The sequence below is a fragment of the Leptodactylus fuscus genome, chromosome 5, assembly GCF_031893055.1.
Source record: "Leptodactylus fuscus isolate aLepFus1 chromosome 5, aLepFus1.hap2, whole genome shotgun sequence".
Taxonomy (NCBI): Eukaryota; Metazoa; Chordata; class Amphibia; order Anura; family Leptodactylidae; genus Leptodactylus; species Leptodactylus fuscus.
In genome coordinates, this window is record NC_134269.1 from 207,892,976 (window position 1) to 207,917,020 (window position 24,045).

General features: G+C 44.5%; 1 protein-coding gene across 1 annotated transcript in view; it reads right to left on the bottom strand.

Annotated features, from left to right (window-relative positions):
• Positions 1-23,626, bottom strand: part of MPPED1 (metallophosphoesterase domain containing 1) — a 40,441-nt gene extending 16,815 nt beyond the window's left edge. The window contains exons 1-3 of the mRNA XM_075276456.1: positions 23,547-23,626; positions 14,934-15,204; positions 3,110-3,291 (exon numbers count right to left, since the gene is read on the bottom strand). Coding sequence (XP_075132557.1) covers positions 3,110-3,291; positions 14,934-15,085 — 334 coding nt within the window. The 5' untranslated portion in view covers positions 15,086-15,204; positions 23,547-23,626. The remainder of the gene's footprint in view (positions 1-3,109; positions 3,292-14,933; positions 15,205-23,546) is intronic.
• Positions 23,627-24,045: the final 419 nt, after the last annotated feature.

Here is a 24,045-nt window from a genome sequence, read left to right on the forward strand (position 1 = left end):
GCACACTCTGCTTCATCAAGCTAATAGAATGCATTGGCCAGCGCTGATTGGCCAATGTATTCTATTAGCCTGATGAAGTAGAGCTGAATGTGTGTGCTAAGCACACACATTCAGCTCTACTTCATCGGGCTAATAGAATGCATTGGCCAGCGCTGATTGGCCAGAGTACGGAACTCGACCAATCAGCGCTGGCTCTGCTGGAGGAGGCGGAGTCTAAGATCGCTCCACACCAGTCTCCATTCAGGTCCGACCTTAGACTCCGCCTCCTCCGGCAGAGCCAGCGCTGATTGGCCGAAGGCTGGCCAATGCATTCCTATGCGAATGCAGAGACTTAGCAGTGCTGAGTCAGTTTTGCTCAACTACACATCTGATGCACACTCGGCACTGCTACATCAGATGTAGCAATCTGATGTAGCAGAGCCGAGGGTGCACTAGAACCCCTGTGCAAACTCAGTTCACGCTAATAGAATGCATTGGCCAGCGCTGATTGGCCAATGCATTCTATTAGCCCGATGAAGTAGAGCTGAATGTGTGTGCTAAGCACACACATTCAGCACTGCTTCATCACGCCAATACAATGCATTAGCCAGTGCTGATTGGCCAGAGTACGGAATTCGGCCAATCAGCGCTGGCTCTGCTGGAGGAGGCGGAGTCTAAGGTCGGACCTGAATGGAGACTGGTGTGGAGCGATCTTAGACTCCGCCTCCTCCAGCAGAGCCAGCGCTGATTGGTCGAGTTCCGTACTCTGGCCAATCAGCGCTGGCCAATGCATTCTATTAGCCCGATGAAGTAGAGCTGAATGTGTGTGCTTAGCACACACATTCAGCTCTACTTCATCAGGCTAATAGAATACATTGGCCAATCAGCGCTGGCCAATGCATTCTATTAGCTTGATGAAGCAGAGTGTGCACAAGGGTTCAAGCGCACCCTCGGCTCTGATGTAGCAGAGCCGAGGCTGCACAAGGGTTCAAGTGCACCCTCGGCTCTCCTACATCAGAGCCGAGGGTGCGCTTGAACCCTTGTGCAGCCTCGGCTCTGCTACATCAGAGCCGAGGGTGCGCTTGAACCCTTGTGCACACTCTGCTTCATCAAGCTAATAGAATGCATTGGCCAGCACTGATTGGCCAGAGTACGGAATTCGGCCAATCAGCGCTGGCCAATGCATTCTATTAGCCCGATGAAGTAGAGCTGAATGTGTGTGCTAAGCACACACATTCAGCACTGCTTCATCACGCCAATACAATGCATTAGCCAGTGCTGATTGGCCAGAGTACGGAATTCGGCCAATCAGCGCTGGCTCTGCTGGAGGAGGCGGAGTCTAAGATCGCTCCACACCAGTCTCCATTCAGGTCCGACCTTAGACTCCGCCTCCTCCAGCAGAGCCAGCGCTGATTGGCCAGAGTACGGAATTCGGCCAATCAGCGCTGGCCAATGCATTCTATTAGCCCGATGAAGTAGAGCTGAATGTGTGTGCTAAGCACACACATTCAGCACTGCTTCATCAAGCCAATACAATGCATTAGCCAGTGCTGATTGGCCAGAGTACGGAATTCGGCCAATCAGCACTGGCTAATGCATTGTATTGGCTTGATGAAGCAGTGCTGAATGTGTGTGCTTAGCACACACATTCAGCTCTACTTCATCGGGCTAATAGAATGCATTGGCCAGCGCTGATTGGCCGAATTCCGTACTCTGGCCAATCAGCACTGGCTAATGCATTGTATTGGCTTGATGAAGCAGTGCTGAATGTGTGTGCTTAGCACACACATTCAGCTCTACTTCATCGGGCTAATAGAATGCATTGGCCAATCAGCGCTGGCCAATGCATTCTATTAGCGTGAACTGAGTTTGCACAGGGGTTCTAGTGCACCCTCGGCTCTGCTACATCAGATTGCTACATCTGATGTAGCAGTGCCGAGTGTGCATCAGATGTGTAGTTGAGCAAAACTGACTCAGCACTGCTAAGTCTCTGCATTCGCATAGGAATGCATTGGCCAGCCTTCGGCCAATCAGCGCTGGCTCTGCCGGAGGAGGCGGAGTCTAAGGTCGGACCTGAATGGAGACTGGTGTGGAGCGATCTTAGACTCCGCCTCCTCCAGCAGAGCCAGCGCTGATTGGTCGAGTTCCGTACTCTGGCCAATCAGCACTGGCCAATGCATTTCTATGGGGAAAAGTTAGCTTGCGAAAATCGCAAACTGACAGGGATTTCCATGAAATAAAGTGACTTTTATGCCCCCAGACATGCTTCCCCTGCTGTCCCAGTGTCATTCCAGGGTGTTGGTATCATTTCCTGGGGTGTCATAGTGGACTTGGTGACCCTCCAGACACGGATTTGGGTTTCCCCCTTAACGAGTTTATGTTCCCCATAGACTATAATGGGGTTCGAAACCCATTCGAACACTCGAACAGTGAGCGGCTGTTCGAATCGAATTTCGAACCTCGAACATTTTAGTGTTCGCTCATCTCTACCGTTAACATTTCCATCTGGAGTATCACTGTAGTATCAGTAGCATGATGGCCCAGGATGGAGGAGTTGGATGATCAAGCATATGGACTTCTGAGTTGTCTGAATACTGACACTTATGACCTATCCACAAGATTGGTGGCAATTGTCTAACCGGTTGGGATTCCCAATGATCGTGAACATAAGGGCCAGCACTTGGCTTTCATCATCAGTCCAGCGTCATCAACTCTGAATAGGACACATGCTTGAACTCTGATTTACTGAATCGGGAGACATGGGATGTTCGCTCTCGTGATTGGTGGTGGTCCTGACAGTGGGACCACCATTGATCAGACAGAATCCATTGGATAGGTCATAAGTGTTGCACTTGAGACAAGCCCTTTAATGTAGACATTAAAACCTAGCCAGGCCTGTGTCTGCTATGGTGGCAAGCCCAATGACTTCTACAGGGCCCTTAGAAAGTTAAGAGGTTGGTTTGGGTTGGGTTAATTAATTATCCCTTTAGACAGAGTGACGTTGTCAAAGGCAATTTTTCTGAGTCCCTTGGGCTACTCATGACTTTGAGATCCCATACATCCAGTAAACATATATATGAGAAGTCCAATTTTTGACTATTTAGGGATCTAAATCTTCTTCATTACTTACCAAGCCAGTCATTGAACTTCTTGACTTCACTCGGTAACCCAAGCTCTGTAAAATCTCCAGCGTGGATTAAGACATCTCCATATGGCATTTGGATGAGATCGGTCCTTGAATGGGTGTCGGAAATGCAAACAAATCGGGTGTAACCGGGTGGTTTTGGAGCATCATGGGGCACAGGATCTACCCTGGAGGAAAATACAATACACGATATAGTGTGACATAAAATAATGGTCTACCATATCTGGAGCCTAGGAACGGTATGTTGAGTCAAAAATTAGAAGACCACCAATACTACACCATAAATTACTCTTGGCTTCCCGTACGATGATAGACATATGATGGGGAGACGCTCAAAATCGATATATGTATATAGTCAATTGCCTAAATTTGTGATTGGGTTTCAGTGGTCATGTGGTCCCCAGGGACGTGTGGCAGGAAAACCACCAAGTGGACCCTGAGGGAATGTCGTATACTGTGAAAGAGCTAAGGATTGGTGAGGGTAAGTGAGAGTAAGGGTTTATTAGGTCTCTGCACCTCCCCTGGGGCCTCTCCTTATTATACCCCAATATATAGGGAGTCATGGATGGTGAATCCAAAATGTTTTGGGTTTGTGTCAAATCCAAAACTTTTGGAAAATTCGGGTCGAATGTGGTTCATTCTCAACCACTTTGCTCATAAACCTGATGCCCAACAAACACCTAAAATGGTATAAGAGATAGTATATAATAATAAACAGTGCCCAAATAATAATGCCAAAAAGTGGTGTCCGAAAAATGTCCCCAAACTACGGGCAGGAAAGGGGCAAGAAGGGTTGTGAGGAGTGAAGTCTAAATCTGGTAGAACTTTTCACATTCCTGTAAATTCCGCGGTCACTGGTGGTTGTAGATGGAGGGTCCCTTTAATATGAGCTGCACATTGTTATTCTTCAGTCCTTCCCCTTTGAGTCTGTCATGGAGCCTCAGAGACACCGGCGTCTCTCTCAATCTGCTATTAATATTTGTTTCAAGCTGAAATCCTTGTGAAGATTCCCTCGATGTAGCCGATTAAAATAGCTGCGGTACAGAATGTCTTCTACTTTGTGGAGGAAGAGGCTGCTTTGCATATTTTATTGGCAGATAGCTGTCCCCATCATTGTAGAAGATTTATACAGCACAAGGAGGATCGCTTCTATGTCGGGAGATGTATACAGCTCAGGAAAGGAGGAAATCCAAATAGATAAGAAAGAAAGACTGTTGGATAGATAGATAGATAGATAGATAGATAGATAGATAGATAGATAGATAGATAGATAGATAGAAGATGGATGGATGGATAGATAGATAGATAGATAGATAGATAGATAGATAGATAGATAGATAGATAGATAGATAGATAACAGACCAATACACTGATGAGCAAAAGGGTAACAATGTTTTGTACTTGTGACCTTCAGGCTCCATATCTCCCCATCCACTACAGCTTGGACTATGAGACTGCCATCATCTTACAGACAATCCTCTTGGCTATCTCGTACATGAATCTGACTTGTCACTATTTAGCCTATGACTAGTTCTGCAGATTCTTCTCATGTAACTGTATTGTTACCCTTTTGCTCCTAAAAATTTAAAGTTTAATTTTTATTATTTTTGTAAATCCACCTTTCAGCACTGTCTGAATCCTTCTGGGCTCTCAACCACATTCCCAATGTTGGTATAGATTCGCTTACGAATACAGCTTTTTCTTTAACTCTATCCACAAGTGTTGGATTGGGTTGAGCTCTTGGGACTGTGAGGACCATCCAGCACCTCTACTTCATTGACATTGAACCATCTATTTGCTAATCAGGTATATGCTTCAGGTCATTGTCCTGCCGGTCATACCCGTAGTACAAGAGTGTATGAAGTAACTCCTCTTGTAGGACACCTCAGCATTCAGACCATCAATCCTGGTCAACTATCTAACGCCTTTGGCTATGGAACAACCCCATATTATCAGACTTCCTTAACCAAACGTGACAGTTCCTTCAATTTCTCGATCTGCTAGCCCCCTTTTCCTTGTTTCTTCCAGACCCATTTGCACCCATCAGATCCCAGTCTATTGACTTTCATCTCATTGCTCCAAATCGCCCATCTCCAATCTTCTACTGTTTCTACTTTTGCGCTTTGTACTTTTTTGCAAATTCAAGTCGACCCTTCTTATTACAATACTGAAGTCGAGACTTCTTCACCTTTTTCAGGCCACCATTCCAGGTCGCACGTTGCAAGCCTACGAGCCATCTCCACTGCCATGTTTGCCGCGCCAGAACTGATAGACCTTGCGATGAGCCGACTTGTTGACGCCAATATTTTGCCTGGACGTCTACCACTGGCTTCTGCATGGATGGACATACTATATCTCATATTCTTCCACCTGTCAAGGCACTCCCATGTGTTTGGCAATTTTCATGGCCGAGACACTGCTATCGATAAGTTGGAGAATATGGTTTCTCTTATCTTGGGAAAACGTCTTCATGGCTGATCCTCGATGTGAACCAGTGATCTTACACTTGGGAATTGAGCTAATGGCACCCTGAGCTATAGGGAATGTGAGGACAGGATGTAATGGACAAGAAGATAAAGATTTTTCCACCACCAGGAGCAAAACAGTAACAATGTAGTTACATGACAAGAATCTGCAGAACTAATCATATGCTAAATAGTTACAAGTCACATTTATGTATGAGATAGCCAAGAGGATTGTCTATAGAATGATGGCAGTCTTATAGTCCAAGCTGTAGTGGATGAGGAGATAAGGAGTCGGAAAGTCACAAGTACAAAACATTGTTACCCTTTTACTCATCATAGATATAGAGATGGATAGATAGATAGATAGATAGATAGATAGATAGATAGATAGATAGATAGATAGAGATATGAGGAGGTATGAGATGGATGGATAGATAGATATGAGATAGATAGATAGATAGATAGATGGATAGATAGATAGATGGATAGATAGATAGATAGATAGATAGATAGATAGATAGATATGAGAGAGAGAGATGGGTAGATAGATAGATAGATAGGAGATAGATGGATAGATATGAGAGAGAGAGATGGATATATAGATAAGAGGGATAGATAGATCGATAGATAGATAGATAGATAGATAGATAGATAGATAGATAGATAGATAGATAGGAGATAGATAGATGGATAGATATGAGAGAGAAAGATGGATATATAGATAAGAGGGATAGATAGATAGATAGATAGATAGATAGATAGATAGATAGATAATGAGAGAGAGATGGATATATAGATAAGAGGGATAGATGTGATATTGATAGAATAATTAATAAAATTCTCTATATAAAGGGATAGTGTTATGGATAGACAAACAGAATAAAAGTCAGACATGTAGATAGAAGGATAGGCTGATGGTTAGATATAGGCTATCCTAATAAATTGGATTGTTGGTTGAGCCTTATATAGGATGAGCTTTAGCCCTGTGTACATTCTGCCTCTGTGTCAGGACTGATAGGATTGGACCACCCTACGCAGTACTAAGAAGTCTCCTAACTTTCCTGACTTACAGGCCCCTCCAGCACTATGGGGCCCCAGACTGTCTCCTCTCCAGTCTGACACATATTCACAGATTTCATACAATTTATGAAAAAACAACATATAAAAGTGGAAGCTCATGAGCGCCCCCCGCCCATATCTGTCACTGCCTCCTGATTTTCTACAATAGATATACATTGGTAATAATTAGCTCCTCTGGGATTGCAGGAGATAGAATCGCAGAGCAGCAGGAAGCGTCGCAGGGGAATAGTCGGCTTGTCAGATGAACACTTCTCTTTGTAGTCTGACAATAGTGAAGTTTAACATATTTTTAAAGTGCAGCGTTCAGCAGTCTGTCTCCAAGAGGGCGCCGAGTAGAGATGTTACCTACTAAAGTTTAAATTGGTGTCAGATATATTGTAGATCCACAAGGTAGTATGAAGACAGCTAGATACTAAGTATCCACCAGTATATCCACTAGTTCTATCTATCTATCTATCTATCTATCTATCTATCTATCTATCTATCTATCTATCTCCTATCTATCTATCTATCTATCTATCTATCTATCTATCTATCTCCTATCTATCTCATATGTGTCTATCCATCTCTCATATCTACCTCTGCGTCTATTTCATATCCCATTTTCCTAGTAGTCACAGCAGGTCTTCCTCTTTAAACCACAATAGTGCTCCTCAAGTTCCATTGCCCCCCTCCCCCTCCAACATACCCCCGGTAGTCCTAGAAGTGTCTCAACCTATTCCTAAATAAGGTTACAGTAGGCCCTTTCCTGCAGCGGCGCCCTTCAGCAGTCACTGCAGTTCTCCTCATTTCCCTTCAACAAAGTTCTATTCCCTCTCACCCCCAGTAGTCCTAGCAGTGCCTCTGTCAATTCCTAATTCATATTATAATAGGCCCTTTCCTTCATCCATGCCCTTCAGCCATCACAACAGTGCCTCTCCTCCCCTTCAACAAAGTTCTGTTCACTCTCACCCCCAGTAGTCTGTACAGTGCCTCTCTCCCTTCCTAAATAAAGTTATAGTAGGTCCTTTCACATACCTCTCAACTTTTGAACAACAGAAAGAGGGACAAAATGTGCGGCTCGCATAGCGCACCACAACAAATTTAGCCCCGCCCACTTTTATGTTGACTCCGCCCATTCTCTTTCATTTTTCATGTCCCCCGACACAGTATAATCCTCCTACAGTCACCCGCACATTATATGCCCCCATATTGTAATGTTCCCCTCCAACTGCCCCACAGTATGAAGTCCCTCTCCTGGTGCTCCAGTTTAAACATGAAACTGGATCAGCTTGGAGGGGGACATTAGCAATGGGGGTAGTTGAAGGGGGCAATAAATAAATGGCAGATGAAGTGGGACATTAAATGGTGGGCAATTAGAAGCAGACATTAAACCGTAGGGGTAGCTGGACAGTGACATTAAACTGGGGGCAACTAGAGGCAGACAGGTCCCCCTCCAGCTCCTCCGACGGTTTAATGCCCTCTCCAGTTGTCCCCCAGTTTAAGTGATCCCCTTTATCTGCTCCATTTCATGTCCCCTCCTCCATCTCTGTCCCCACACAGACACACACACACTCTCTCTCCATCCTGCATCTCACATCCCCCCCTTCCCCCTCCCGTCTCAGTACCTTACACTGATCTCTTCTCTCTTCACTGCATGGGACACTGACACGCCCACCTAGTCACTTCACATTGTGATGTCACACAAGGTCTTTGAACCATAGTAAAACGTTCCTCCGATCACCGCAGCCTCTTATCTGTTGTAAGAGCAGGCGGTGATCGGAGGAATGATTGATCAGTAAATCATTAAAGGGACATAGCGGGATATGTAGGGAGCTGCGCGGGACAGTGGCAGGGTGGTATGCCTTTCATACAACATTGCCTTTCAGCAGTCACAATAGTGGCCTTCCTTTCCCTTCACCACAGTTCTATTCATTCTTACCCCCAATAGTCCTAGCAGTGCCTCTCCGCCTTCCCAAACAGAGTTACAGTAAGCCTCTTCCCGCCACTCTGGAGTCACAGCAGTTCATAGTCTTACTATTTATCTATTTATCTTTTCTATCTGTGTATCTTCTGTCTATCTAATACATTTACTACATATTTCACCCATCTTTTCTAGTCTCTTGAATGCCATCAGGCTTGGACTGGGTCCTCGTAAATCCTCCATTGAGCCCTGTGCCTTTAGGGGTCCTTATCAGACCCCCACTACTTACTATTTAATTAACAGGGGAGGTCAAGTAAGGGCCCATATTAACTTACCTATTCTGCTGCTCCTCATAGTCTCCTGTTCCGCCTTCAGCCTCCAGGGGGCCCCTGTGCACCACACATTACATCATTGTGGACATAATGTGCGATGAACAGGGCCCATGGAAGGCTAAAGAAGGAAATGGAGGCAACAAGCAGAAGCATGGATCGGTAAGTGGATGCAGGCAGTTCTCCCTGATCCAGTTGTTAAAAATACAAGCCCAACCACCCCTTTAATATTTCCTCCTAATGCCCCACACACTAATGTGTCCCCACAGGATAATAGCCCACCTCACTGCCCCACAATATAATTTCCCCATCACTGGTTCCCATATAGTATGGGGCAATAATATGAGAATCTATCATATCTATCATAACAGGGCAGGACGGCATTAAAAGCCCTCCGGGAGCTCAGATAAATGTAATAATATCCGTCACCCAGCTTTCCTACAGACATGTACATTATAACACAGAATGGCAGAACTTTCTTTCTTCTTGATAAGAGAACCTCACAGTGATCGCCACTTCTGGAATATGTTCCCTTTTTAAATAAATCTTTATTCTCATTATCATCCTCACAGACTCTCTATGGAAATGCAAAACTTAACATAAGAATGGGACATTCTCCTCCAGGAAATGTAACTGCAGAATAAAAACTATAAAAGAAGCCGACATGACAAGGAAAAACTCCGAGGGCCGCCCCTTTAAGAGATTGGACTCATTAATATTAATCTGTCTGTTTAATTTCATTCAGTATCTAACAAGCAAAATTACTTTTTTGGGTTTGCAAATCTATCTATCTATCTATCTATCTATCTATCTATCTATCTATCTATCTATCTATCTTACGAGTCTATCTCTTTCTTCCTTCCTTCCTTCCTTCCTTCCTTCCTTCCTTCCTTCCTTCCTTCCTTCCTTCCTTCCTTCCCTAATATATTTCTATTCATCTTATATCTATCTTTCTATCTATCTATCTATCTATCTATCTATCTATCTATCTATGTCTATATCTATCTATCTATCTATCTATCTATCTATCTATCTATCTATCTATCTATCTATCATCTATCTATCTATCTATCTTACGAGTCTATCTCTTTCTTTCTTCCTTCCTTCCTTTCCTAATATATTTCTATTCATCTTATATCTATCTTTCTATCTATCTATGTCTATATCTCATATCTATCTATCGATCTATCTATCGATCTATCTCTCCTTTCTTTCTTTCTTTTTCTTTCTATTCATCTTATATCTATCTATCTATCTATCTATCTATCTATCTATCTATCTATCTATCTCTCTCTCTCTCTCTCATAGCTATCTATCTCTTTCTTTCTTTCTTTCTTTCTTTCTTTCTATTCATCATCTATCTATCTATCTATCTCATATCTATCTATCTATTCTTTCTTTCATCTAATATATATCTATTCATCTTATATCTATCTTTCTATCTATGTCTATATCGATCTCATATCTATCTATCTATCTATCTATCTATCATCATCATATCCTTCTATCTATCCATCTATCTATCTATCTATCTATCTATCTATCTATCTATCTATCTATCTAGCATATCCATCTGTATACCAGGCAGTTATGATGAGAATTACTGTGGGGCGGCCCCTTTAAGAGATATAATTAGTCTGGCAGCATATGAAAGCCTGGCTTCCTGAGTAATGACTGAACGCGGCATCTAACAAGAGACTGTTGATGAAGACGCTCCACATCGCGCTATAATTGGTGATAATTTACTCCGGTTACCACAAAGAGCACTAGGTTTTAATTAGTGTGAATGGCGGTATCAGAGGCCGCAGCACTGACAAGGTTAATTACGGCTTCTCCGAGAAGATTAACCTTTCTTCTTACATTGCACCTAGAAGGAATTCAATAAAACCTCTGCGGGGGATTTATTAATAAGAGTGGGAAGGAATACTGCCAGAGATGGAGGAAACCAGCGGGATAGATGACAGCGAGGTTAGAAGACCCATTTATAGGGACCCCGGGGGCCACGTGTCACAGGGCTTTCTAGTAAAACACATCAAGGGTCATGAAGGTGTAATCGGTGGAGGACCGACTATCGGAATGAGGGTGCCATGTTGATCCGGTGTAGTCCTTCAATGTATACTCCTGTCTATCGACGTGTCCTTGCCCGGTACTAAAGCTCAGAGGCGGCTTTCACCAACCAGTCAGATCTTGTAGAAAACCGAAGCCTTAGGAATCTTCTCAAATTTGAGGGGCCATCCATAGATGTTAGAGGTTCTCCACCTTCTTAGTGTTAGAAATTCTTAACCTTCTGACCATAAAGTGTCTCCCTGGAGGGAATCCCCAGAGATCAGCTGTAGGAAAACCTGGCTGTAAGGATACCATTTCCCTACAGCGCCACCGCAGGAGTAAATGAGGTATTACACCGCAGGAGCCAGGCATCGGAGAGTTGCCCACTCTCTCAGGACGCTACTTTTTACAGGAGCTTTCGGGAAAGTTTGCAAATCCGGTTTTATGGAGAGGATTTGCTGTATAACTCATGATATTTTCTATAATGTACACATAAGTGGAGTATAAAGTGTTAACCTAAATCCCAATGAAGTATATGGATAGTTAAAATTTACGCCCCATTTAAGGTGCCGTCTTAAACCTCCTTTGCGTTGCGTACCTCTATGGCATACTTGCCAACATTTGGGGACTGGAGTCTGTGAGAACAGTGTACCGCACATGCTGTGAACATTTTTTGGGCGAGGCCCCCTACAGGTGTGACCACCCCCTTCTGGACATTGGCACGCTTTCGGCATACCATGTAATTTATCACCACACCCACTTTCTTGGGATGTGGGCATGAAATGCATTGACCACACCACGCCCAAAGTGACTGCTAACCCCGGGGCCTGGGAAACTTGGCTGGTCTTCTGGGAGTTTGGGAGGACTTTCCATTTTTCGGGAGCCCCTGTAACTTGCAAGTATGATCTATGGTATATACTATATATTCAATTAGACAAATGTGGTGAATGGTCGGGGCCCCTGGACTCATATTATGCCAATTAGCATCAGTCTTGTACCCAGTTACTTATATTTTGGGTGTGATTTGGGCCATACCAGCCAAGCTGGCTTATATGAGTTAATTTGCCTACTTTTTTTTCCCATGGGGCATTGCCTGAAAACTAAGTCTCTTTACACCCCTATGTCTCCTCAATAATAAACAGTACTGCCCCCGAGCTGCTCTTCCCAAGCCCTAAAATCCCTCATGGATGCAGGGGAATGATATGATGTATATACAGACCCTGCGCCCCACATTGTAGATGTAGTGGGTCATGGGGAAGGAAGAATAGAATAGGGCACCACATTGGGTACCAGGCTTGCCCATCCCTGCCCTAATAAGTAGGTCCATTTATTGTATAGGCTAAAATATGTACCGCCCATGCGGTGTCATGTAGGTGGCAGGACACTGTTGTGTTTGGGCCTCTTATTTCCCTGGGTACGACCTGTGCAGCCATGATGGTAGCTCTGGGCATAGTCGCCCTCAAGGGGTGCAGAGGTACAATAGAATAGCAGTGGACAGGGGTGTAGCTATACGACGTGCTGCAGTACAAGTCGCTACCGGGCTGCTATGGTTCCAATAAAATATACCGCAATGTATAGCTGGGGGACCCAATACAGATTTTACACAGGGCTGGGGGCTTCAAGTCCTCTACCACATAGGACAACACCAGGGCTCGGTGGGGCCCTGTTACAGTCTTTGCACTGGGCACCAGGAACTTCATGTAACAGGCAATGGATATTTGGAAGCTCCCAAAGAATTAAAAAAATAAATAAATAAATAATGAAATCCAATATAATTATTATTAGCCACATAAATAAAAATTATTTAAAAAAAAAATATATATATATATATATATATATATATATATATATATATATATATATCCATTTATCTTAATACAGCGGTCCTAGTTGTAGTGTTGGGCCGTGATTCCCCCAGACCCATCCGTCTACCTTCTGTCTTCCCTGACAGGCGAGCATCACTCCTGCTTTAGTCAGTATTTATCGCCGCAGCGCTCACGGATATTTATGGGACATAATAAATACTTTTCTGATCCTCCATAACAATAATTCCTCGCAGCGCCAGATGATGATTTTATATTTCACCGATCAGACAGCTGAACAAATGATGGGCGAAAGTACAAGATATAAAGTTCTCTCTCATCCTCCCTGTATAGCTCAGAAGCTCAGCGCCCGAATGTTATATTATTTACCATCTTCTAATAGTTACTGCTATATATCAGACATGTGACGTGTAAGGCAAGTCACTGGTGGAAGATATCAGAGTCATATGGCACAAATCACACAGAAATATCTATCTATCTAGATACACAGAAGATTGACATCAGAAGAAGGCAATTTCATATCTATCTATCTATCTATCTATCTATCTATCTATCTATCTATCTCCTATCTATCTATCTATCTATCTATCTATCTATCTATCTCCTATCTATCTATCTATCTATCTATCTATCTATCTATCTATCTATCTATCTTCCTATCTATCTTCCTATCTATCTTCCTATCTATCTCCTATCTATCTATCTATCTATCTATCTATCTATCTATCTATCTATCTCCTATCTATCTATCTATCTATCTATCTATCTATCTATCTTCCTATCTATCTTCCTATCTATCTTCCTATCTATCTCCTATCTATCTATCTTCCTATCTATCTCCTATCTCTCTATCTATCTCCTATCTATCTATCTATCTATCTATCTACTATCATCTATCTATCATCTATCTATCTGTCTGTCTATCACAGTCCATTACCTGTGTCTAGACACATAGAAAATTAATATAAAAAATGATTCTCACATCTCTCTATCTAGAAAATCCAGAAATGTTACAGCGCTCCAGTAATTCTAGCTGAAAGCAAAAAGGTGGGTGTTTTGCTCATCTTCAGGGACATTGTAGTCCACCATTAGGACTTTGCTCATGTGGATTGAAATGTCACCGAATATGGGAAATTGAGCACTTTTTGGTTTTCACTAGAACTACTAGAGTACTTTGACAATTTTTGATCTTCTGGATTGTCTGTCTGTCTATCTATCTATCTATCTATCTATCTATCTATCTATCTATCTATCTATCATCTATCTCTATTATCTAATTAATCTATCTAGCTATTGAATAGGTAGTGAGTTATTTATCTTTCAATATAGTTACTGATCTATCTATCTATCTATCTATCTATCTATCTATCTATCATCTAACAAAAGTATATCCATCTTTCTATGTGGTTATTTATCTTCTATCTATGTCATATCTATTAATCTCATACCTATCTTTCTAACCTCTGTCTCTCTAATATTTCTGTACTTATTTATGTCTTCTACGCAGTAGGTATCTCTGTAATATCTATCGATCTATCTAATCATCTATTTATCTTTGCAATATCTATCTCATATTTATCTATCTACATTATCCATCTTGTACATTATCTATCTATCTATCTCCTATCTATCTATTTATCTATCTATCTATCTATCTATCTATCTATCTATCTATCATCTATCTATCTATCTCCTATCTATCTATCTATCTATCTATCTATCTATCTATCTATCTATCTATCTCCTATCTATATCTATCTATCTATCTATCTATCTATCTATCTATCTATCTATCTATCTATCTATCTATCTTCTATCTATCTATCTCCTATCTATCTATCTATCTATCTATCTATCTATCTATCTATCTATCATCTATCTATCCATCCATCCTTAGCTTAATTAACCCCCAAAACCCCCTGCAAGCTTTATTTCGGAATAGTTCCCCCTCCTTTCTGAGATTCCTGTAAGCCTTTGGGTTAGAAGTCCATGGTCCGGATGAAACGTAGACCTAGGTAGAAGTACAAGAGTTTCTACTGCCCACCTTAAGAATCTTCTAAGGTTTCCCTGCAGTCCTATGTAAAACGCCACACACATATAACATTAGTATCGGATTCTAATTCATCCTCCTTATCAGTCGCCTCCTTGGAGCGGGTTACTTACATTTGTACATGGGGCGGCTGGAATCGTCCCTGGTTGATGTTGTAGAAGGTGAACGCCTGCGTGGGGTTGGAGCTGTACTCGTCTAGTTCAATAATGACTCGACTTGGCGGATGCCTTCTCGATGCCATGATGTGCGAGTGGGTGTACGCCATCGTCGCAGTGTGGTCCTGGTTTTACTTTCATACGATTGTCCCTGCTATCTTCCCACCCCAATGAGAGACAAGTATGTCATCTTCTTCTCCGTCTACAATACAATCCCCTCCTCGAAATCCTAAAAAAAAAAAAAGGCAGAAGATGTAACTGTGTTCACACATAAGCCATGTGAGAAATAGCCTGGGGGGGTTAATGCCGGGGGTATATATTTATGAAGGGGGAGGGGGTGTATATTTACAAAGGCGGGGGGTTGATTGACGCCTATAGTACAGTTGGCGCTCGGCGTAATTTGTTATATTCCTAATTTATTTTTTTACTTGTTAACCCCTTGTGTTCCTATTTCAGGAACAGAAGGGGTTAAATTATTACACACAAAGAAAAAAAAATTCCAAAACCGGTTTCCAAGAACGAAAATCCCCTTTATTGTATTTTTAAGCCGAATCCTGCGCCGCCAACTATAAACAATCCGTTTTTTTCTTGTCTGTATTCTTATTATTCTGCTCCTTTGTATTACTGGGTGTTTTTTTTCGTGGGTTTTTTTTTTTAGGCCGAGATAAAAAAGAAAATTAATTTTACATGCCCACACATGACAAGCGACAAGCCTCTAAATGTTGCTAAAAAGCAGCACTTAAATGACAGAGCTTTGTGTTTTTCAACAGAAGGTAAGTCGCCCCCCCCGGCAGACATAATTACCGTCAGGCGCTCCGAGCCGGAGCAGATTTCTAATTGAGGTATTTTTTTTTAAAACCCAATTTTTACATCATAAATGGTGATAGGAACAAAGTGACGGCGTTCGTCAGAACTCACAAGCATTAGTCGTACGGATTATATTTAATAAAATGGTATTTTTTCCTAGAGACCTAAATGATTTCACCCGTACCAATTCAATTTTAAATATTCAAGATGGCGGCAGGTGGTTATCGTGTCATGACGGGGCTAGATACCGCCACATAACAGATAATACTGCTGTATAGTGCCCAAATAACATTGCCACACAGTGCCTGGATAATACTGCCACACAGTGCCTAGATAATGCTGCCACACTGTGCCCAGATAATATTGCCATACTGTGCCTGGATAATACTGCCACACAGTGTCCAGGCCCTGATAATACTGCCACACCGTGCCTGGATAATACTGCCATACAATGCACAGATAATACTGCCACACAGTATCCAGGCCCGATAATACTGCCACACCGTGCCTGGATAATACTGCCATACAGTGCCGGGATAATACAGCCACACAGTGTCCAGGCCCAGATAATACTGCCACACCGTGCCTGGATAATACTGCCATACAATGCACAGATAATACTGCCACACAGTATCCAGGCCCGATAATACTGCCACACAGTGCCTGGATAATACTGCCATACAGTGCCGGGATAATACAGCCACACAGTGTCCAGGCCCAGATAATACTGCCACACAGTGCCTGGATAATACTGCCATACAGTGTCCAGGCCCAGATAATACTGGCACACAGTGCTTAAATGGACACGGTGTAATGCTTACTTTCCCCTGTGGTGGCGCTGCAGTGATAGTGAACTCTTACTAAAGTTTCCTGACAGATTATTGAAGGTAACCTCTGTAACTGTTGTTCATTCCACCAAGATGACCTTCTATAATCTATCAGGAAACTTGGTGGTAAGAGTTCAATTTGCCTGCAGCGCCATCATAGCGGAAACTAAGTATTACATGGTGTCCATTTAAAGTAATAGGTTGCCTGTGTAATACAGGACAGGACAGGTCCTCCACACCAGGAGACACTCTTTATAACCACCTTCACTCCACCACGAGATCCTGCACAAAGAGTGTCTCCCGCTCTGGAGGATCCGCCCTGTCCTGTATATCACAGACAACCCATTAATTTAAATACAATACTTAGTTTCTCCTATGATGGCGCTGCAGAGAATCCTCAACTCTTGGTGGAATGAAGAGCACTTACAAAGAGTGTCTCCCTCTCTGGAGGACCTTCCCTGTCCTGTACAAAACAGACAACCTATTCAATTAAATAGCCATGTTGTAATGCCTAGTTTCCCCTGCGGTGGTGCTGTAGGGAAATTGAACACTCACCACCTTGTTTCCAGACAGATTACAGCTGATCCCTAAGTGGACACTTTTTGATCCTCTTATTGTCAAGAGACCCTTTTAACAAGTAGGGTTTGTCCAAAGCGGAGAACCCCTTTAACGATCCCCCTCCCCTTTAAAAAAACAGGGTTATCAGATCCAGGGATAGGATTTTCTCCTGTATTAGGAGATTGCAGGCAGGGAACATAAACCAACATTTAATAGGATAAATGAAGGGAAAGAAATGTAGATTTTTTTTGCAGATTTTACAGTTTTGCGGCGCCCCCTCTGACCCCTGCGATTTCCCTCCTGATTATGCAGTAGCGGCATTTTGTTCATGGCGGAGCAGACAGCCCCCAGACCTCATTAACTGCGGCATATGTTACTGTTAGTGAGATTTTAATAGCTGGATGTCACCGCACGATATTTATGGCTGGGAATTCTTACTTCTGTTGTAGGAACATGCTGAGCCGCTCACATAGAAAGTAATCACACTCACTTTTCAATTCCAGATCAGCCGCCTTCCTGACAACGTCAGCCGGTCGCTCGCCGGCCTCTCTGTCAACAAGGAGCATCCTCAGAGTGCGGCGTCTTTTCATGCCCCGCGCGACATTGACGAGATTTAAATTAATCTCAATTAATCACAATTATCATGAAAACTGGTGTAAACAGGCGCCAGAGGCGGGAGCGGTGACAGCTACTGGTGACATCTATTTTGCGGTTGCTCCTCAGCTGAGAGTGAATTCATATCAAGGTATTCAATTACTTAAAGGAATCGTCCACTTTTAAAGTTAGTGTGTGACCAGATTAGATCATTATTGAACAAACCTCCCAGATAGATGGGTTAGGGTCATCTGAATAAACGGTGTTTTGCCCTTGAGAATCACTGCCTCCGTTACAGAGAGAGAGAGATTTTTTGCAAACCCTGTGGAGCAATGAGGGAAAGGCCATTGCCCCAAAGAGCTAATTTGTATATAGACATAAACAGCGATGTCTCAAGTGTAAAATATAAAATAATGCAATACATTCCCTTTAAATGGAATCAGTCACTTGACCACAACATATCACCCCAGCCCTGCATATAGATATACTGGTACTGGTGACACTAGCCTATCTATCTGCAGGGCTGCGGTGATATGCTGGGTCTGGTGACAGTAACCTATCTATCTGCAGGGCTGGGGTGATATGCTGGGTCTGGTGACAGTAACCTATCTATCTGCAGGGCTGGGGTGATATGCTGGTTCTGGTGACACTAACCTATCTATCTGCAGGACTGGGGTGATATGCTGGGTCTGGTGACAGTAACCTATCTATCTGCAGGACTGGGGTGATATGCTGGTTCTGGTCACACTAACCTATCTATCTGCAGGGCTGGGGTGATATGCTGGTTCTGGTGACAGTAACCTATCTATCTGCAGGGCTGGGGTGATATGCTGGTTCTGGTGACAGTAACCTATCTATCTGCAGGACTGGGGTGATATGCTGGTTCTGGTGGCAGTAACCTATCTATCTGCAGGGCTGGGGTGATATGCTGGTTCTGGTGGCAGTAACCTATCTATCTGCAGGACTGGGGTGATATGCTGGTTCTGGTCACACTAACCTATCTATCTGCAGGGCTGGGGTGATATGCTGGTTCTGGTGACACTAACCTATCTATCTGCAGGGCTGGGGTGATATGCTGGTTCTGGTGACACTAACCTATCTATCTGCAGGGCTGGGGTGATATGCTGGTTCTGGTGGCAGTAACCTATCTATCTGCAGGACTGGGGTGATATGCTGGTTCTGGTCACACTAACCTATCTATCTGCAGGGCTGGGGTGATATGCTGGTTCTGGTGACAGTAACCTATCTATCTGCAGGACTGGGGTGATATGCTGGGTCTGGTGGCAGTAACCTATCTATCTGCAGGGCTGGGGTGATATGCTGGTTCTGGTGACACTAACCTATCTATCTGCAGGGCTGGGGTGATATGCTGGTTCTGGTGACACTAACCTATCTATCTGCAGGGTTGAGGTGATATACTGGGGTCTGGTGACAGTAACCTGTCTATCTGCAGGGCTGGGGTGACCAGAAATCTGCACTGTTAGAGGGCCTGGCAACAAATGTTTACTTTACCTGCAGCACCTCCGCAGGAGAAATGAAGCATTACACCTTCTATTTGTACCATCTAACACAATGGCACTATTATTTGTAGAGGTGATTAAGGCAATGTGTGAAAGAAAAGCATGTTCACTTCGCTGTTTTTGTTTAATGGTTGGGCATCCACACAGTAATATTAGATCGCCATATAGTGCCAAGATAATACTGCTGTATACAACCTAAGTAATACTAGCGTAAAATATACAGTAACCAGATAATTCTCAATGTAAGGTCCTAGGCCGTTGTATTCTAGGAGAACCATCAGTGGACAACTTTTTGGATGCTCAATGTCGGACACTTCAGGATCATTGTGTGAAGGAATTCCCCTTTTAATACTTGTCCATGCAGGCCTGGTGGGGGCTCGTCAATCAGTGGGTCGATTGCCAGGTGGGGGCTCGTCGATCAGTGGCTCGGTTGCCAGTTGGGGGCTTGTCAATCAGTGGGTCGATTGCCAGGTGGGGGCTCGTCGATCAGTGGCTCGGTTGCCAGTTGGGGGCTTGTCAATCAGTGGGTCGATTGCCTGGTGGGGGCTCGTCAATCAGTGGGTCGATTGCCAGGTGGGGGCTCGTCGATCAGTGGCTCGGTTGCCAGTTGGGGGCTTGTCAATCAGTGGGTCGATTGCCAGGTGGGGGCTCGTCGATCAGTGGCTCGGTTGCCAGTTGGGGGCTTGTCAATCAGTGGGTTGGTTGCCTGGTGGGGGCTCGTCGATCAGTGGGTCGGTTGCCTGGTGGGGGCTCGTCGATCAGTGGGTCGGTTGCCTGGTGGGGGCTCGTTGATCAGTGGGTCGGTTGCCTGGTGGGGGCTCGTCGATCAGTGGGTCGGTTGCCTGGTGGGGGCTCGTCGATCAGTGGGTCGGTTGCCTGGTGGGGGCTCGTCGATCAGTGGGTCGGTTGCCTGGTGGGGGCTCGTCGATCAGTGGGTCGGTTGCCTGGTGGGGGCTCGTCGATCAGTGGGTCGGTTGCCTGGTGGGGGCTCGTCGATCAGTGGGTCGGTTGCCAGGTGGGGGCTCGTCGATCAGTGGGTCGGTTGCCTGGTGGGGGCTCGTCGATCAGTGGGTCGGTTGCCTGGTGGGGGCTCGTCGATCAGTGGGTCGGTTGCCAGTTGGGGGGCTCGTTGATCAGTGGGTCGGTTGCCTGGTGGGGGCTCGTCGATCAGTGGGTCGGTTGCCAGTTGGGGGGCTCGTTGATCAGTGGGTCGGTTGCCTGGTGGGGGCTCGTTGATCAGTGGGTCGGTTGCCTGGTGGGGGCTCGTTGATCAGTGGGTCGGTTGCCTGGTGGGGGCTCGTTGATCAGTGGGTCGGTTGCCTGGTGGGGGCTCGTTGATCAGTGGGTCGGTTGCCTGGTGGGGGCTCGTTGATCAGTGGGTCGGTTGCCTGGTGGGGGCTCGTTGATCAGTGGGTCGGTTGCCATCTCAAAGGAGACACCGCACTGATAATGCCATTCAATATTATCAGTGCAGCTTCTGTGGGCAACACATCTTAAGGACCTGCAATCATGGTCACATGACCCGGCCGAAGTGTGTAGGTCCTGCACCTGTAGTTCAGCAGGAGTCAGGAGAAGTACCACAGAGGACATCAGAGGGGAGGCTGACAGACTCTCATGACACTCGTCCTCCACCTCCAATATCTCCTGTGCTCCTAGAGAATTTGGGAGGGGTGGAAAAGCTGTCATTAGGAGAAGATGTATTTAGGACAATGCGGCTGCCAGTTGGAGGGGTGGGGGGGACAATGTTGCTGCAGATTGGGGAGGGATGCTGTTTCCAGTTGGGGAGAAGTGGGAAGGGGTGACGATGCTGCTGCTGGTTGGGGTGGGAAGGGGGAGAATGCTGCGTTTGGTTGGGGATTGGTGGTTAGAGGGACAATTCTGCTGCCGGTTGGGGTTAGAAGGGGGAAACTGCTTCTGCCAGTTGGGACGGGGTGGAAAAGGGGAAACTTTTGGGGAGCTCCTGAATGCTGCCCTGTAGTAATTCATACTGTGGGGGGTAGTGTGTACACAGCATGGCAGGGTGGGCACTGCAGGGTGGCATGGTCTGCCAGCGAGGTCCCGCTCTCCTTGTATACACCTTCCCTGACCTTCTTGTGTTCATATAATTTACAGATAAGGGGATAGGGAAAGGATTTGTCCCAGCAATCGGCTTCGTACATTGTGAAACCTGGCAGTTTTTTTCCCCAGAAACAGCGCCACCACAGGTTGCATTTGGTATCGCAGCTGAGCCTTAATTACTTCAACGTCGCTGAGCTGTAGCCATATACAGCCATGGACAGGTGGGGCGCTATTGTGGGAAAAATGAAGACAACTTTAAGCTGTGACTGAGGTACATCCGGTGTTACAAGTTCAGCTCTGCTACATCATAGAGCATCATACAATAACTTAGACTTCCAGTGTGATGCCGCCATCACGGTTTTGTCGTGTCTAGCGGTGTAACGTAGTAAAATTCCCTAAATTTGGATCATTTCTGGATTACCAAATGTTCTGGTTTATTGGACTCGCTTCTATTAGATTTGGGGAGGTGTTTGGGGGGTCGCTGGTATTTGACATCCCATTATCTTCCATATCTCAGCTCCCAGGTCCTCTATTAGTATGACGTGTGAAACAAAAGGTGGATATGGATTCTTCTCTCTCCTTAAATCCTCTGCGCCTCTGTATTCTGTATTTACTAATGTTTTTTTTATCCATCTTTCCATGTAATGTATACATATATACCATTCAGCGCATGCAGAAAGCTGAGTGACACCACCCATGACGGTCACTATCTATACCATGAGTCACCCAGCTTTCCACAGACCCCGAATGACAAATAAAATTACAATTATTATCATGAATTATGGGGCAAATTTATCACCACTCTCTTAGTTGCCCCTAAAAACCAATCACAGCTCAGCTTTCATTTTATATTCTGCTGCTGAAAGATGAAAGCTGCGTTGTGATTGGTTGCAAGGGGTAACTGAGAGTGGTGATACATTTTCCCCATAGACTCTACATAACAGTATAAAGTAATATGCCGCTCAGGGTCTGTGGAAAGCTGAGTGACAACCCCTGTAATGTATCACAATGGTTTACATTCACTACAGTCTCCCAGCTTTACACAGATTCTGAATGTTATATTTACTAATTACTACGATATAAAGGAATATGCTGGTCAGGGTTTTAGGAAAGCTGAATGATATCTCCTTATTTAAATCATTTGTGTCCTACACTGAACGGTATATACCTATACACACCTTTTGTAAATGGCAGGTGCCACTCAGGATCTAATGAAAGCTGAGTGATAATCCCTCTAAGCTTCACTGCTGTACCCAACTTTCTACAGTTTCTGAATGATCCAAATCTGCATATGTAAGTAAAGGGTATGCAGAAAGCTGAGTATTATAAGTATAAGTATTACAATATCTCTTATTAGCGACTGCCCCAGCTTTCCATGGGTTCTGAATGACATTCATCTGCATCTTTATTATATTGAAAGGGTCATTTGCCACTCAGGATCCCTGGAAAGCTGGGAGATAACCCCCTACAAACATCATATCAACCATTACTAGCTATGACACTACTTTCCACGGAAACTGATTGTGAATACATTTTTTTTTTAAAGGCAGATGTGTATGCCATTCAGAATCCTGGTAAAGCTGAGTGATAGTCCTTATGATGCTTATAGGGGTTATCGAACCGAAACGGAAAAGTTTATAACTTTATACTGTTATATCATTTAATCAAAAGGTGGATGTGCATGCCATTCGGGGTCGCCAGAAAGCTGAGTAAGACAGTAAATAGTTGTCACCCAATTTAGTACAGAATAACATAAAAAAATCTGCATTTTCTGACATACTAGATGCCTCTCAGGGTCCTGGGAAAGCTGGGTGAACATTAGAATGGCTACCCCATACAGCAGGAGACCAGATGATAATCCCATCGGGGTCCCTTTATCGTTTCGGCTGCTGTGTCTGTAAGATACACCAGCGGTACAATGGCAGGCTGGCAGACGCCGACCCTCAGGCACAACCTCCGGGCAGGGAAGTTGGCGGCTGGTGCCAGGATCTCTGCACTTTGGCCCCGGTCACATAATCCGTCATTTTGCAGCGGTTTTACACTTTGTGGCAGCAGTCCCCCTCCAGTACTGGAATGTTCGGCGACTATCCTGCTCACACATACAATGGGGTGACGGAAGAGAATGGAACCATTGCGAGGCCCCTTAACCCCCCTAAAACAGACCCAAAACACAATAAAAGAAGTGTCGCCACCCCCAGGGCACTGACCTCCGCGCGGATCCCACAAGCTTCTGTCCGAGAGCTGCTCCGGTCCTCGCTGACAGGCGCCGTGCTGGAGGAGAACGCTGCCAACGACGGCGGAGCTGCTGTGTCTGTATACGGGGGGTGTGTATGCTGCGATGATTGACACCGGTCCCAGCGCACCCCCTAGAACACAACGGGACCTATAGATGACGCCCGCTGCCGTACACAATATAATACAGGAGGGGGCAGAAGGGGGATCGCTTAACGCCACTGATGTAGCAGAGCGGAATTTGTCATGGAACGCAAATAAATCAGAGAACACATCAGTAGATCACAGCGGTGACCGACTCAGCTCTGCTACATCAGTGCTGGAATGGAAATGGCTCATCACATTGCTATATAGCAGAATGAATTGTTACATATGACCAACTGAGATCTGCTCTATTATAGTATCATCTATCTATCTATCTATCTATCTATCTATCTATCTATCTATCTATCTCCTATCTATCTATCTATCTAT